Consider the following 16428-nt stretch of genomic DNA (forward strand, 5'->3'; position numbering starts at 1 on the left):
GAATTCTTTTCATTTTTTCTTCTGGGGATTGAACCCAGGGGTGTGTCATCACCAAGCTACATCTATAATCTGTATTATTTTTGAGATAGGGTCTTGCTAGGTTGTTGAGGCTTGTCTTGAACTTGCAATTCTCCTGCCTCCACTTCCTGAGTCTCTGGGATCATGGGTGGACACTATCCTGCCTAGAGAATTCTTACACATTTTGAATGGCCTTTCTAATATTTCTCACTGCAAAAAAAAAAAAAAAAAAAAAAAAAAGATCTTTACTGATTAATATTTAAGTTCTAAACACGAGTATATTCTACCATGCTGTCAAAAGGAAATTTACAGCTCTTTATCAACCTACAGTCAACAAATCATAGCTCAATATATAGTTTGGAAAAGCTGAAATTTTAAGTTCTAACCAGAAAATAGGTGCAAACTTTAAGTTTTCTATTTCAGAAAGTAATTTCAAAAGAGAAAGTTCAAATGTGGCTTTAAATCCTCCCTCACTCTTGATCTTTTTTAGTTTTTTTTATTTTTTGTTTTTTTGCTCCAGGGGATTGAACCCAGGGGTGCTTAACCATTAAGCCACATCCCCATCCCTTTTTGATATAGGGTCTCACCAAGTTGCCCAGGGCCTCACTAAATTGCTGAGGCTGGTCTTGAACTTTCAATCCTCCTGCCCCAACCTCCCGAGCCCTGGGATTACAGGTATGCACTTCTGCACTTGGCTAAAGGATTCTTAAATGCATATTAATAAATGAAAACAGTCACTCCGAAAATGATAAATATCTTGTTATTCCACTATTTGTTGTTCTGAAAAAGGCAAAACTAGAGAAACAGTAAGAAAGATCATATGGTTATAACAAATTAAAAGTTAAAAAAAAAAAAAAAAAAAAAAAAAAGATCAGTGGTTACTACGGGGCACCTCACTCCAAATTGTTTACTTATCTCTTTCCCCTGAGGAAAGGTGTCCTCTCTCCTACAGAGTTCTTGGTGGTAGTATATAGGTATACTCTTTATCTAGTGCAAAGGAGGCCCACAAGGCAGAGGGACGAAAGAGAAACCAGAGACAGGCCAGTTTTAAAACAGTCCTACAGCAAGAAGGAGCTGCTTGGCAAGTCACCGCCTAGTGCTTTACTCACCACTTCACTTGCCACCTTGTGTTTAGGACAGTATGATGTAGTAACATCATACTGACTTGAATTGGGGGGAAACCAAGTCCTATTAACCTTTTTTTGAGATGCTGGGAATCACAGCCAGGGCCTTTTGGATGCTGAGCAAATGCCCTACCACCAAGCTATTCTTCCAACCCAACCACACTTAAATGGGTACTACCCAAATGCTGTTGAATTCTGCCTTTCATTTCCCCTCACCCCCCCCCCCAAAAAAATTAGGTGTAAATAAAGTCTTACTTCATAATCAAATTTTAGGAAATAAAGGACAAATTCTATAGTGTTAACTTTTCAGATTATTTTCTGACTTAAAAATATCAGTTCTCAAACCAATAAAGACAGGTTAGTAATCAAAGTTTACAAAAATATTTCTGAAAAACTAAACAAGGTACTCTTTACCTCTTAAAATATCTGAAGCACAATTCTAACACCATCACAATCAAATAATTAGCTTTTCTAGTTTTAAAATGTCCACTTTATTCCATAACACTTAGCCAGGTATCATTTACATCTGAGAAAGAGAAGGACCATGAGACTGATTTATGGTAAAACACTAAGAAATTGTAGTCCAATTTTATACATTTCCAGGAAGCCCCAGACAAGTGTACCACAATGCAGAAATATGAGTATCACTACTACATTTTACATAAGATCAAAGGGAAGTATCAATCAACTTCAGAAAGAATTCACCTGTCCCTTAAAAGATGGGTAATGCAATTGTTACAAAGTCATAGTAAATGGTTTTATAAAATGTAATTTTATTTTATGTTACTCTGCTGTTACATAGGGCATAACATTTTCACAAGGCTTTTTTGGGACTACAGTCAATGATTAGCAACACACAATAGTGGTCCAACTCTCTAAAGAACAATCACGAGACAAACTGGACACCCTCTCACATGTGCACAAATCTGCATGGAAAAGTACTAAAGTTTTAGACTTGGACTTGTGTACTTTTATTTCCCCTTTCTAGTGTATTAAGAAATGACATGCACTTTTAATTTGCCAAAAGCAATGCTTGTATTCTGGCAGCAACATGCTACTTCTATTACATAGTAAAGTGAATACCAGAACTACAAAGGCAGGAGGTGTAAGTGAATTTTTATTGGGAAGGGAAGTTGTCAACTTAAACAGCAGCAAATGATGAGTGAATAAGGAAACTCCCTGTGATCACAGATGGACATGACCTCCACAACATGGGATATAGGAGGCATTTCAATTTGTGACCCCCCCCCCCCGCCCGCCAAGCCAGGAAATGTCAAGTGCTCTCCCATTCCATCTAATACTTCTGGATTCCCACTAAAAAGGAATACAGTAAGAGTATAGAAAGGTTGCTTACTGAAAGGAAACCCTCAAAGAAGAATAAAGAAGGGAATGTAGAAAGTAAGATGTAGAACACTCTTTAAATTCAATTAACTACATTTTCTTATCTTCACAGTAATACAAAACACAGTCACTTGTAGAACTGGTTCAGATTACTTAAATACCAGATACATTTTTAGTCCTCTACTAAGTGTTTGGAATTACTTATGTTTATATGAAATGAAGCTATTAATACTTTTCTACAGCAGTAACTGCACACCAGGAAGGCCAAGACAAACACAAATCAAGGAATGGAGTTTTCCCAAAGCTGCAGTGTGAAAAGACTATAAACAGTTGATTCCATACACATGAATGGGTTTCTTTGCTATAGGAAATCCAAGTGGAATAAGGAATGGAGATGTGTAAAAAGGTTTCTTGAGGGAAGAAGGATGACACCCTGTTTGCATCATTTAGTTTTCAGCCCCTTCTGCTGCATCACATTCTTCTCCTGCACTGTCTGATGTCCATAACTAGAAAAAAAAAAAAAAAAAAAAAAAAAACGTTATATTAGGTTACTATTTCCAGATCAGACAATCTGTCAAGTCCTACTGCTACATCAAAGTATGATTCTTCTTTTTTGGGGGGATGGGGGTGGGGGACTGGAGACTGAACACGGGTGCTTAACCACCATGTCACATCCCCAGCCCTTTTGATTTTTTTCAGGTAGGATCTTGTTAAGTTGCTTAGAGCCTTACTAGCAAATGTCTATCATGTGCAAAGTCCTGAGTTCTATGCCAAGTTATGTGAAACAAACCAACCAAAAGACCAACGGGAGGGAAAAAAGATCACAAGTACTATTTTCTAAGGATCTTTCTAGTTTTAGGATAAAAACATGGCAAGTGAAAACTTGCTAGTTAATACTGATTATAATCATTTCAAAAAAATGGGTAATTTTTTAGTACAGGGATTGAAACTTGGAGTGTTCCACCACTGAGCTACATCCCCAGGTCTTTTTGTTTTCGAGACAGGGAGAGTCTAATAAGTTGCTGAGGCTGGCCTTGAACTTGCAATCCCCCTGCCTCAGGTGTGTGCCACCATACCTTTTAATAGGTTTCACTGGATCTTAGGAAAGCTTCTACAACTATATAGTCCCTAATAAGCTATTGCAAATTTACCCAAATAAAGGGAATACTATGTGCTGGGGTTATAGCTCACATACACAAGGCCCATGGTTTGATCCTCAGCACCATAAATAAATAAATAAATAATTAAACAGGATACTACAACTATATAACCCTATGCTAACATAATCAACACCTTCAACCCATAGAATAGCATTATGTTAATACCAAATTCCTTTGTTCTTAGTACCTTCTCAGGAAGGTCTGATAAAATGCCTATTCACTAGGGAAACCTGCCTACGAATTCTACTTATGTATTAAATGTCCATTTTCAGAGAGAATAAACTACTTTTGTTCCTGAAAAGAAATAAAAGAGTGAACAACTCACTGTTAAGTTGTCTCTAAGCAACTGCATGATGAGGGTGCTGTCCTTATATGAGTCTTCATTCAGTGTATCAAGTTCTGCAATGGCCTCATCAAAAGCCTGATAAACATTAATATCCATGGTAAGCAATTGATAGAAACTGGTTAGTTTACCATTTTTATAATATATGTGAACATCAATGTTATATTCTACTATCAGTTAACAACAAACTCAATGGCATCGTTTCCTGAGATTCACAGTTTAAGAAATCGTGCATACAATCTGAAACTTAAAAAAGCTATGTTCTGAAACACTAAGCATTTCTTGGTTCTTTAATAGGACACACAATACAGTAACAATGATTAATATAACCTACAAGAACTACTATTTATTTGGAAAAGCCTCTCGCCCTGGCAGGCATTACTTCCCAAACCTTGTTTCCTGTCTAAAGTAATTCACACTTCTTTGACTACTCTACCCATGCTCTTTAGCCAGATTACTGCTATAATCACTGTTAGAAGAGATTATGGTGTTCAGGGCTAGGGACATGTGGACAAGATGCTAATAAAAAGGAGTATATACACATAAATACTGAAGAAACCCTCCCTCTATCCATCCAAGTGAAACACCTAGAAATTAATTTTTTTTTTTGGGGGGGGTGGTACCAGGGATTAAACTCAGGGGCACTCATCCACTGAGCCACATCCCCAGCCCTATTTTGTATTTCATTTAGAGACAGGGTCCCAATGAGTTGCTAAGTGCCTTGCCGTTGCTGAGGCTGGCTTTGAACTCACGATCCTCCTGTCTCACCCTGGTGAGCCACTGGGATTACAGGGCTGGCATGCACCCAGCTGAAATTAACATACTTGATATCCAAAACAACCTTAGACAAAGAGGACACTTCCTGGAAAACATCTTACCGTTTTAGCCAGTGTGCAGGCAAGCTCTGGGTTATTAAGGATCTCATAGTAAAATACAGAAAAGTTAAGAGCCAGCCCCAGGCGGATTGGATGTGTAGGTTGCATCTCTTTCTTGCTTATATCAAATGCCTCTTGGTAAGCTCCTTGGGAATTATCTATCGTTTCTGAGAAGAAAAGAAAAAACACTATACCCAAAGTATCCAATATATAGCACATTAACTTTAACACATGCTACTAGTGTTTGGTAGAATGAGACTTTTCTCTGTAGCATTTTTTAAACCACTGCATACTAGTACTAGATATTTAAAAATTAATTGATAATGCAAGAAAGTGGGGCACAGCCATTATATGAAACTTTGTTTTAAACTGTGCTGGTATTACTTAATCACTTAGTCACTCAACTGTCTTTATAATGCTGCTTGCTTACAGCTAATTTATAAAAATGCGTGAGATAGTATATCACATTTTCCCATCTCTGAGGCTAAGATGTTTTCCCTTTTAGTACTGGGGATTGAACCCAGGGGCACTTAAACATTGAGCCACATCCCAGCCCCCTTGTTTATTTATTTATTTTTTATAGTTGTAGATAGATCAAGCACTCTGCCACTGAGCTACAGCCCCAACCCCAGACCCATCCCTTTTAAATATTTTATTTAGCAACAGGATCTGGCTGAAGTGCTTAGAGCCTTGCTGATTTGCTGAGGCTGGGAATACAGGTGTGTACCACTTTACACAGCCCTCTCCTGAATTATAAGACCAAGCCTAACAATAAAAATAAATCAATGGTGAGAACAAAATTTCTTTTTCTTTTTTTCTTTTTTTTTGTAGTTGTAGATAGATAGAATGTTTTTATTTTATTTGTTTATTTTCATGCAGTGGTGGGAATTGAACCCAGTGTCTCTCGCATGCTAGGCAAGCGCTCTGCTACAGCCCCAGCCCCAACTCCACAATTTTTTGACTGGAATGCTACCTCCCTAAATAATGAGAACACTTTACAAATACCTTACCATCAAAATTTCCAAATTTTGTGCCTTTATAATCATCATTGTTTTGAAAAGGTGCCCACATGAGCCTTAAAGACTAACATAACACAAATTAAGCTATTGCTGAATGTGTGTATTTTCCTTCTTCTGAAACAGCCTATTATTGACCTAATTACGGCTGGAATAGCCCTCATGTAGTGAGAAGGGCATGCTGTGAGGCACATGAGAAAGCCCAGGACCGGAGAATAGTAGTGAGACTATGTGTGGGACTCAGGGGTGTCAGTGAGCTACAAGCTGCTAATTCAGATTAAAGCTAGGGATATGTCCCAATCTCCCAAGGACATTCCTTTGACTTGTTGTTATAAATATATTTTCATTTCTGTGTCAATGTTTTCAGGTCCAGTTCTGCTTATCTGTGTGGCAACAGAAATTATACATCAGCACAAAGTGTTAGTTTAGTAGACAGATTTTACTACAGAAAAGTATAACTATTTTTTCTTTATATCTTCAATTATACTGATACTTAGGATGGCAGAATTCTCGTTTTCAGCGACTAACTCAGAGATCAGACTATAGGAGTACATCTTTTTGGATGAGGCAATATTAAGAAAAAAACAAGCTTATTGTAAAAAAACTAGGAATTCAGTGATACTTCTCTCTACCTTCAACTTGACAATTTTGTCAGCAGGCCCATATATAAAATTCAGTAGGGTTTATTATAATACTCGCTAATAATACTCCAGAAGACGGAGTTCACTGCAAATAGGTTTATTTTTCCACAATTAAAATAGGGAGTCTGATTATTACTTTTCCCCATTATTTTTTAAAAGATAGTCTAAGACTTAAAAAAATAAGTATTTAATGGCTTGGGAGGCCGAGGCAGGAGGATCTTGAATTCAAAGTTAGCCTCAGCAAAAACGAGGTGTTAAGCAACTGTCTCTAAATAAAATTCAAAATAGGGCTGGAGATGTGGCTCAGTGGTCGAGTGCCTCTGTGTTCAATCCCCAGTATCCTCACTGAAGATATTTAATATTCTATTTTTATGACAATTCTTCCAGTCAACACAGTTCCTATGTATTCAAATAAAACCTAGACATAAGGGTCATTTAAAATTACTGTGAAGTTGGAACAAATCATACACCAACAATAGACTTATTTTACCTATCTTCAGAAATCTGATTAGCAATGTTGTGATCCTTTAAAATTGGTAGTATGTGGGAGACCAACCTTGCACTTGACTGAGTCACAATCCCGGTGTTCAGTCACAGAAATGTGGCAGAACTTTCCCTACCCTTCTTGGGTTTGAGGGTCGAGGGTCGGTGTCTCGTGCATGGGTCTGTCTTGCTACAGCCCGCCCCATAGGTGGAACTATGCTCACCTGTTCCTTTGTAATATAACCCCTTGCCCTGTTTAGGATAGAATCTTCCATGGAAATGCCGTGTGTGTGTGTGTGTGTGTGTGTGTGTGTGTCCCCTTCTCTTACTGTGTCCTTGGGTATGGCCTACCCAGATATCAATCAACCTGCTGACAGTGGACACATGAAGAAGACTCAGCCCCCTGAAACCCCCTTGCCTCATTTGAATAGCTTCTCCTCAATAAAAGGGGTCAGCGTGTGCTCTCGCTCTCTCTTCCTGCGGACCCCTAAGATCAGAGGAGCCATCACTGCGACCCCAAACAAAAAGGTGTTTAGCCCAGTTCAACTGGAGTAACCCCTGAGCCTTTTATCGGGAACAGAAACCTGACAGTAGTAGTATACTAAACTAATGACAAAGGAACATAACATACTGTTTCTATGTTCTACATGTAATTTCCACTGAAATACAGAATCACCCAGAGCTAAAAATATTAAGAGATTGAGCCTGTTGTTAATATCAGATTAGAATTAGAATTCACATGTTTTTAAATTTTTAAAGGACACATTAAATTAATGACTACATTTTTTTCTTCTCTTTGTACTAGGGATTAAACACAGGGTGCTTTTACTTCTGAGCTACTTCCTCAGTTCTTTTTTATATTCTATTTTGAGAGAGGATCTTACTAAATTGCTGAAGCTGGCCTCTCATTTGTGATCCTTCTGCCCTAGCCTCCCAAATCATGCGCTCCAAATAAGGCAATATTCACTTTCTTGACATACAAGTTGCACAATTTTCTTTTAAGTTACAAAGGGCCTGGAGACATAGACTATCATCATAAGTGTCACCTTCTCCCCAACTCCCTTTTATACACTGACTTTACATGTATGTCAAATATACTTACGTTTCCGATCATCACCACAGGCAACTTCAGCAAGGTACCGGAAGTAATCTCCTTTCATTTTCAGATAGAAGACCTTACTCTCTGGATTAGTTGCATTGGCTATTAAATACTTATCCAACAATTCCTGAAAGAAATAAGATAAAACAGTAAACACTAGTAAAAACTATTTAATTATAGTCAAGAACTTGTAATATAATGACATGCTTCTGCCTATCATGCATTTGAACTGCCTATTATTAATATAACATTATATCATTCTAGCCAGAACTTGAAGCATGTTCTTACAACTGCTTGTTGTAAGCTTTAAATCATGTGGCCTACAGTTTCTAACAGTAAAGCTAAATTACCCCAAACATTATTAGAAACAACCTGCCCTTTTACCCAGCCATTCATTCAACATTTATTGATCCTTGCATACATGCCAGGTATTTGGCCAGAGTGAATACATACAAGACTGAAGATAAGGTCCCGGCTCCTAAGAAGCTCCCAATCTACACACCAAGTGTTAATAGATATAGAAATGACATGCTATGAAAGCACAGATATTAAATAGCTGGTTCTGTCAGAGACCCCAGGGGTTAGACAAACTTCCTAGGGGAGGGATACTTAAATATCAAGAAGAAAGAATGAACCAGGAAGAAAACAGGGATTTGTAATCATTTTATTTAGGGAGGGGAAACAAAACATTTAAGACATCAAGTTCCAGGGAGAAGAGTACTATCAGGGAACAAACAAGTAAATCATTACAGCCTCAAGCAGCACGTCCAGTACCCTCTACAGACAAGCACTTGTCAAGAATAAGGCAAGCCCAGGAACTGTGTATGAGCTTTAGAAACTTGAACAGCAATTTTATGTCAACTGAGTTTGAATTTTTAAAAAAAGCAGCACCAGGGATGAAACCCAAATGCTCTATCCCTGAGTTACACCCCAGCCCGATTTTACATATTTTAAAAACTGGGTATTTCTTTTATCCCTGATTTCATATGAAGATACCTGCACTTGATGGAACAAAACCCAGTGCTGCTCAAACAGAAGTATTTGTACTTCCAAAGATGCCAGGTATGACCAGGAGTATTTAAAAAAAAAAAAAAAAAGTCACAAAAAACAAGTATGGTATTTTAAGACTACCGATTTTACTTGATGTTAAGTAATTAAAATCTTTTTTGGTCAGGCACAATGGTACATACTTGTAATTCCCAGTGACAGGGGGACTGAAGCAGCAGGACCACAAGTTCAAAGCCAATCTAAGCAACATCGCAAGACACTGTCTCAAAATAAAAATAAAAGGACTGGGAATGCAGCTCGGTAGTATGGCAACCTTGGATTCAATCCCCAGTACAAAAAAAAGGTACTAAAATATTGTGGAATATAGTGAAATTCTCTTAGAAATTTTAAGATTTTAACACCCACTGCATAGATTTGTTTTGGTAATAAATTTTTTCAGATGCCACTAGCTCTGGATTTGGTAATGAGGGAAATGTTACATGTTAAGTGCTCATGTAATCATGTCACATGTTAAATGCTCAATAAACACTGGCTGTAGTTCTCCTGCCACTAGTGAAAAATTCTAAGCAAAGAAAATTAAGATTGCACTTTGGAAAAGTAGTTACATACTATCAGTTAAGAAGACATAAAAGTACCAACAATGATACAAAGTGGGGAGTTTGTAGAATAACCCAGTAAATCTACTTCAACTTCAGATAAATTCACTACTGAAGAAAATGAAGACTTTTTACAGATCTAAAATACAAGTTTAGAAAATGTAGTTCTAATCCAAGAAACCTTGTTTACCTAATTTAAAAATGACCCAACAAGACCAACTACTGCATCCATAAGTTATTTTAATGAAAAGAAACAGAAAAACTATAAAACCTTTAAAAAAAAATTGTTGTTTTTATTTAAATGTTATATTTATCTCCGGGTCAAATCCCCAGCCCCCTGAAGGAATATTTTAAAAGGCCTGAGGCTTTTAAAATAAAATTAGTGAAAAATTATGTAATAAACTCCCAGAAGTTCATATATTATGAAAGTGGCAAGTATGAAAACCATGGCTGAAGCTGGAAAGTCGTCGGGCCAGGAGTGTGGCAAAAGGCCCAAAGGGCCACACCCAAGGTACAAACAAGCAGCTGCTCCACATCATCACACTCAGAAGGGGAAAAAGGAATCAAGGGATTCTTTTTAAGAATTTCTTCTGTTCAACATTACCAGTACATTTTTAATAGTTATTTAATAAACCCCAAACTCTTCCCCAGAATCTTAGAAAGTCACACTATTTTTTTCCCTCTATGTCTTTTAATTTTAAAATTGAAAGTTTAAAATTTTTATGAACTGAATTTAGCATTTTTTTTTTTCTTAAAGGAGGGAGGCAGGGGCTGGGGATATGGCTCAAGCAGTAGGGCGCTCGCCTGGCATGCGTGCGGCCCGGGTTCGATCCTTAGCACCATATACAAAGAAAGATGTTGTGTCTGCCGAGAACAAAAAAAATAAATATTAAAAAAAAAAAAAAAAAAAAAGAGGGAGGCAATAGTGACAGCCATTTAAAAAAGTTCTAAATCCCAAACTGAGTCTTTTTAAAACATTTTTTTTTGGGGGGTGGGGTACAGGAGAGTGAACCCAGAGGTGCTTAACTACTGAGCTTTTTAAAAAGTACCCCAGTACTTTTTATTTTGAAACAGAGTCGCACTATGTTACTCATGGCCTCACTAAGTTGCTGAGGCTGCCTTTGAACTTGTGATCCTCCTGCCTCAGCCTCCTGAATCACTGGGATTATAAGCATGAGCCACCACTGCTGGCTTTTTCTTTTTAAATAAGAAAAAAAAAAAAAAAAAAAAAGTCAAGTCTGACTAAATAGAGGGCTTGGGGTAAGAAGCAGAGATGAGAGAAATTTCCATTCTAGCACTAGTCTCTCCTGAGTCAGGTGTAGGCTGCTCATGAGGACCTGTTGACATGGACTGTATTACAATTACAAGCAAACTTGCCTTCTGAGGATTCAGTTAGCCGCTACTAGTACATTAGTTAGAACTCAGCCATTTATGAGCTAACTTCTCCTTTCTAAAGTTATTAATTTTAACAACTAGTTTGCACATAGCCATTACGTACGATTTACAGTGTTGGGCTTTTATAAAGTGACTTGGACATTACTTCCATCCTGGAGTTTCAGCCAGGTATCATGGGTTCTTTTTCAGATGCCACTAGCTCTCTGTGAAGGAAACAACAGGTACAGAATAATTCTGTCTTCCCATATGATGTGTATTTTAGTCCAATTAAAAGATAATGGATGCTGCTTCAGTCTTACCAAACAAAATGACCATGGTTCTATCTAGTTATCCATGGCTATGAGATAGAATATAGGCTACTAAAACTTGAGGCATACAGCCTGTCTGTACAATTTAATTGGTAGTATTTTAAAAAACTCAATACAGATCCCCGAGAGAAAAACAAAACAAAACAAAAAACCCTGCAAATAGATCCAAACTTACAACTGGCTCCCTCAAAATCTTTCCAAATAAGTGTATTAATTAAAGGGCTACAGATGAGGCTCATAGTAGAATGCTGGCCTATGATGCTCGAAGCTCAGCACTGGGAGAGAAGGGGTACTGTTAAGATGCCAAGAGAGAGAAGTAGTGAATCAATGTTAACATTTATACAGTTGAAAGTTCCTCCACTAATTTTCTGGATACATTATTCTTATCAATGAAGTTAGAAATCCCCCTTATAAACTCTGTAATTGGAAAATGTTGTGCTCTTGGGAGCTTTGGAGCAGGACTGAGCTCCTGCCAGTGCTCGGTTGTTACCTGAGGGGCAGAAGGTTCTCCTTTTTGAGAACCTGAGAGAACATAAAGATCCTATCATTACCCTCAACCGCTTTTCTAAAGTAATTTGTCTTCAGTGATATTCCACAGCACTCAACAAATTCATATTTTTATACTAAATAAACTCACTGATAAGTAATTTCTGATTTACAAACAATATAAGCTGCTCATCTCTCATTATAGAGCTTTCTCTTTATACTAATCTGATTTAGGAAAAAATAAGCAACCAAAGAAGAGCTTTAAAACAGGAGCAAAACAATCCACAAGAAACAAATGTTTTAAGGCTTTTCAAATTTTCTATCAGCTTATTAAAGTTCATTAATCTGCAGTATTAATATGTTCAATCTCTAATTTTAGGTCATTATTACAAACAAACAAAAACCTTAAAATGGAGCATAAGGCCAAACTCAAATTAGGGATGTCTGTGTGTTTGTGTATGTGTGGGGATACTACTAGGGACTAAACCCAGAGGTGCTCTCCCACTCAGCCATACCACTTTTCCTGTTGTTGTTGAGACCATGTTACTAACTTGCAGAGGCTAATCTCAAACTTGTGATCCTCCTGTCTTAGCCTCCAGAGTCATTTGGATTACAGATGTGTGCTGGCATACCCAGCTCAAATCTTTAATCAGTAACACAACCCAAGTAGAGCTTTAGAAATTCAATTATCATCTGTGGAAATGACTTGTGTACTGTCATTAGCTCTATGAAATCTTGTGGCAAATTGGTTCCCAAGTGTCTGTTTTTTTTAACTGTGTAATGAAGGCATTATGATCTAAAAGCCTAACTTCAAGCCCCATTCTACCCTTAGTATACCCACTACGGTTAAATTTCATAAAGGATTTGCTGCCTTATCCAAGCAAGCAATGAAACACTGAAGATTTGATTCAAGTCAATCATATAACATCATTTGTGGAAATGTTTTCTATCATTAATTAAAGAAATGCATTGAATAGTTAATTATCCTTGTGTCGTTTAAAAATTATTCGGCCAGGCACAGTGCTACATGCCTGTAATCCTAGCAACTTGGAAGGCTGTGAAACTTAATGCAGTGAAACTTTATCATAGAGATCAAGCAAGCCTTATGACGCATCATGCTGTGTGATCAGCTGATAGTAGGTAGCATAGCATTCCATTTAGAACTCACACTCAGCTACAAAATCTAATCAATTTCTTTCCACCTTAAATGCCGTTAAAATTTTTCACTTAGGCTATGCCAAATCCTAAAACCTCTATAAACTACCTTAATGAAGTGGTGGAGCTGGAGAACACTGACTATATGTGCTGGTCTGCCCAGGATCATCTCAGTTAAGCTGCCATCCCAGTATAATTATTAATACTATTTTTTTTCATTCCTAGAAATATCCACTTTTGGAAGATATTATACCATCACCCTGCAGAAGAGATGTAACACATTATGTTCAAAGCTTTCTAGTTTGCTTCCTTCCCCAATCCCATTATGACCCCAGGGCTTAAAGTATGCTAAGCACCTGCTCTACCACTGACTCACATTCCCTATTCCCAAAGTATTTTTTTCAATACTTACAAGGTAAGGAATTAAATTTATTGCTGCACATTTCATGTTCACATAAAAGACACTTCTTTAGATATGCACTAAAAACCACATGTGATGACATCTAATCCGTAGGACTTTTCAAAACACTAATTACCCTATTTATCAAACAAACAGATGTTAATTGAAACAACCCAACTGTAAATATTAACCTCATCATGTCCCAAAATAATCAAAGCAACTTTCGTAATGACACCTTGGACTTACTTTTTTTTTTTTTAAATATTTATTTTTAGTTTTCAGTGGACACAATATCTTTATTTTAGTCTAATGTGGTGCTGAGGACTGAACCCAGTGCCCCACACATGCCAGAAGAGTGCGCGCTACTGCTTGAGTCACATCCCAGCCCTGGACTGGGAATGTGACTCAAGCAGTAGCTTGAAAACATGTTAAAAGTCCTAACTAAGGTATAAGGGACAAATAAAGTAATTATAATAAAACAATATGCATTTCAATATGTAAATGTGTATGTATCCACAGTGTAAACATAGCATAGTTGGTTGGATGTCTGCCTCTAAAAATCACCAATACAACATTATCTTTAATTACAAATTTACACAGTCTGTTCAAATATCACAAACGGCCTATCCACCAGTCAATAACAAGCAAAACAAAGTAAAATCTTCTCTTCATTTTTCCACAGTACTTTGCACAGCACTTTTAATTTGGTGTTACTAAAAACCATGAAATAAAACTATTTTAAAAAAAAAACTAACCAGGCATACCAAGTTCAGAGGCTAAAGCAGAAGGATCACAAATTTGAGGCCAGCCTCGCAACTTAGCAAAATTTAGTCTCAAAAGAAAAAAAATAAAATAAAAAGGACTGGGGATGTAACTCAATGGTAGAGCATCCTTGGGCTCCATCCTTAGTACTACCAACAAACAAAAAAAACCACTGGGTAGACTTCCACAATTCAAGATACACATGTAAGTTCCATAGAGAAAGCTAAAAAATCCCCCAAAAAACTTTTTCAGGGGATATAAAATAAATGAGGAAATCAGAAGGCAAATAGAAGGGTTATTTCTCAGGTAATTAAAAAAATAAGTGTTAATAAAAAAAGTTATGTTGAAATGATTAAAGAATCCATTAGAGAGATACATTTAGATATATATTTAAACATTTATGAATTATAACAGATGATGACAAAGACTTCAAAATAACTGGGGTTTGGAGGTAGGGCTAAAAAACCAGAATTCTTACCTACTGAAGCTGGGTAGGGATATATATTATTTTCTTCATTCCTGTACAAGTTTGAAAATTTTCCTGATTAAAATAGTACATGTATGGAGACACAAGTGGTACGAATATACTTTGTATACAACCAGAGATATGAAAAGTTGTGCTCCATATGTATAATATGAATTGTAATGCATTCTACTGCCACATATAACAAGTTAGAATAAAAAATTTAACAAAAAAAAAAAAAAACAACTAAAGTATTTAGAGGTAGATGAAGGGAAAATTAATAATATGGAAAGTACATCTGAAGAAACTACACAGAACCCAGAATAAAGAACTAACAAGACAAAAAAAGGTAGAGAAGTTATGACACAAATACAAAGTCTAAAGATAATCTCTAATAGAAATTTCAGGGGAGAATAAAAAGAATGAGGAAGAAATGTTAATCAGAGGTAATGGATAAGACCCTCTGTAATCATATAATCATCTTCAGATTGGTAATGCACACTAAATCTCAATCAAGATAAAATAAAAATAAATTCATACCTAGACCATCATGGTAAAATTGCAGAATGCCAAAGACAAGAAAATTCTTAAAAGCAACCAGAGAAATGACAGGTTACCTATAAAGGAAGAAACAATAACATGACTGACAGTTGATTTTTCATAAAACAATCAAGAATCTTCAAAGTGCTGGGAAAACAACTGTCAGCTAGAATTCCATAACCAATTAAAGTAGCACATAAAGGCAAAGACACTTCCAGACAAAGACAGATGTTCCCACTCAGGCCATTACTGAAGGAATCTTTTTAGAGTGGGAAGGCAAAGTAATGGCATAAAGGGAAGGTACCAATTGGAATATTAACAGTAACTAAAATACCAAGTAACCAAAAATTTCCTAGTCATAATCTTGGAAGAGTTCTCATTCTCCCCCAAACTGAGGAAACAAAGTAAGTATTACAAAATGTTGAATGTGATAATTCAAGTTTGCAAAGTAGTAGTATCTTGTGTGTGAAGGATGCATGGCATTAAGTCAAAATCAGTGTTGAGGACAGTGTTCCTCAACTCTTTTAAAAGGACTAGGTAAATTTTCAAGAGTAGTTTTTTTTTGCCTTAAGACCAACAGGCACCTGCCTTTAAGATTATACTTGCTAAAATTGGATAACCAAATTATGATAATTTGCTCCAATAGGAAACGTTTCATTTCTCAAACATTTTAATTGTCCACAGTGTATTTTAAGACAACCAACGACATGCATTCATTGACACGATTTTAACCAACTTACATGTTAGTAACTCACAAATGTTCCTTACCTAGTTGGGCAATTTACTTTTACAGTTCTGTACCTCAGTTTTCTCATTTATACAATAGTTACTGATGGTTCCTACTTCACAGGGTTGTTGTGAAGATTAAATAAATTAATAAACACCACTTGGTAAAAAAAAAAAAAAAACAAAAAAAAAAACCCTCAATCATCCTGCACCAACAAAACAGATCTTTTTCTTACACACCAGGGTAAGCGCCTCCTATATTTACTGACATCTAGATGGATCACTGGAATTTTAACTACACTTATTTTTTGAAAATTACTTTTGTCTTCTTAACATAACCTACCTTTGGTTTTCTTCTCCTAGTTTTTTTTTTTTTTTTTTTTTTGTCTTAGGAAAAGCACTCAGTAGCCCTAGTAAAAACCTGAGTGTCATTCTACTGTATCCTTTGGCCTCACTCCCCCTTGCCTTCCAAATGTTCAAGAGTCACAC

At 36.5% G+C, this 16428-nt stretch overlaps 1 protein-coding gene across 1 annotated transcript in view; it reads right to left on the bottom strand.

Annotated features, from left to right (window-relative positions):
- Positions 1 to 1895: 1895 nt before the first annotated feature.
- Positions 1896 to 16428, bottom strand: part of Ywhaq (tyrosine 3-monooxygenase/tryptophan 5-monooxygenase activation protein theta) — a 32856-nt gene continuing 18323 nt past the window's right edge. Inside the window, exons 3-6 of the mRNA XM_076833131.1 lie at positions 8104 to 8227; positions 4865 to 5028; positions 3969 to 4064; positions 1896 to 2989 (exon numbers count right to left, since the gene is read on the bottom strand). Of these exons, the coding sequence (XP_076689246.1) occupies positions 2930 to 2989; positions 3969 to 4064; positions 4865 to 5028; positions 8104 to 8227 (444 nt within the window). The 3' untranslated portion in view covers positions 1896 to 2929. The remainder of the gene's footprint in view (positions 2990 to 3968; positions 4065 to 4864; positions 5029 to 8103; positions 8228 to 16428) is intronic.

Source organism: Callospermophilus lateralis, chromosome 14, assembly GCF_048772815.1.
Source record: "Callospermophilus lateralis isolate mCalLat2 chromosome 14, mCalLat2.hap1, whole genome shotgun sequence".
NCBI lineage: Eukaryota > Metazoa > Chordata > Mammalia > Rodentia > Sciuridae > Callospermophilus > Callospermophilus lateralis.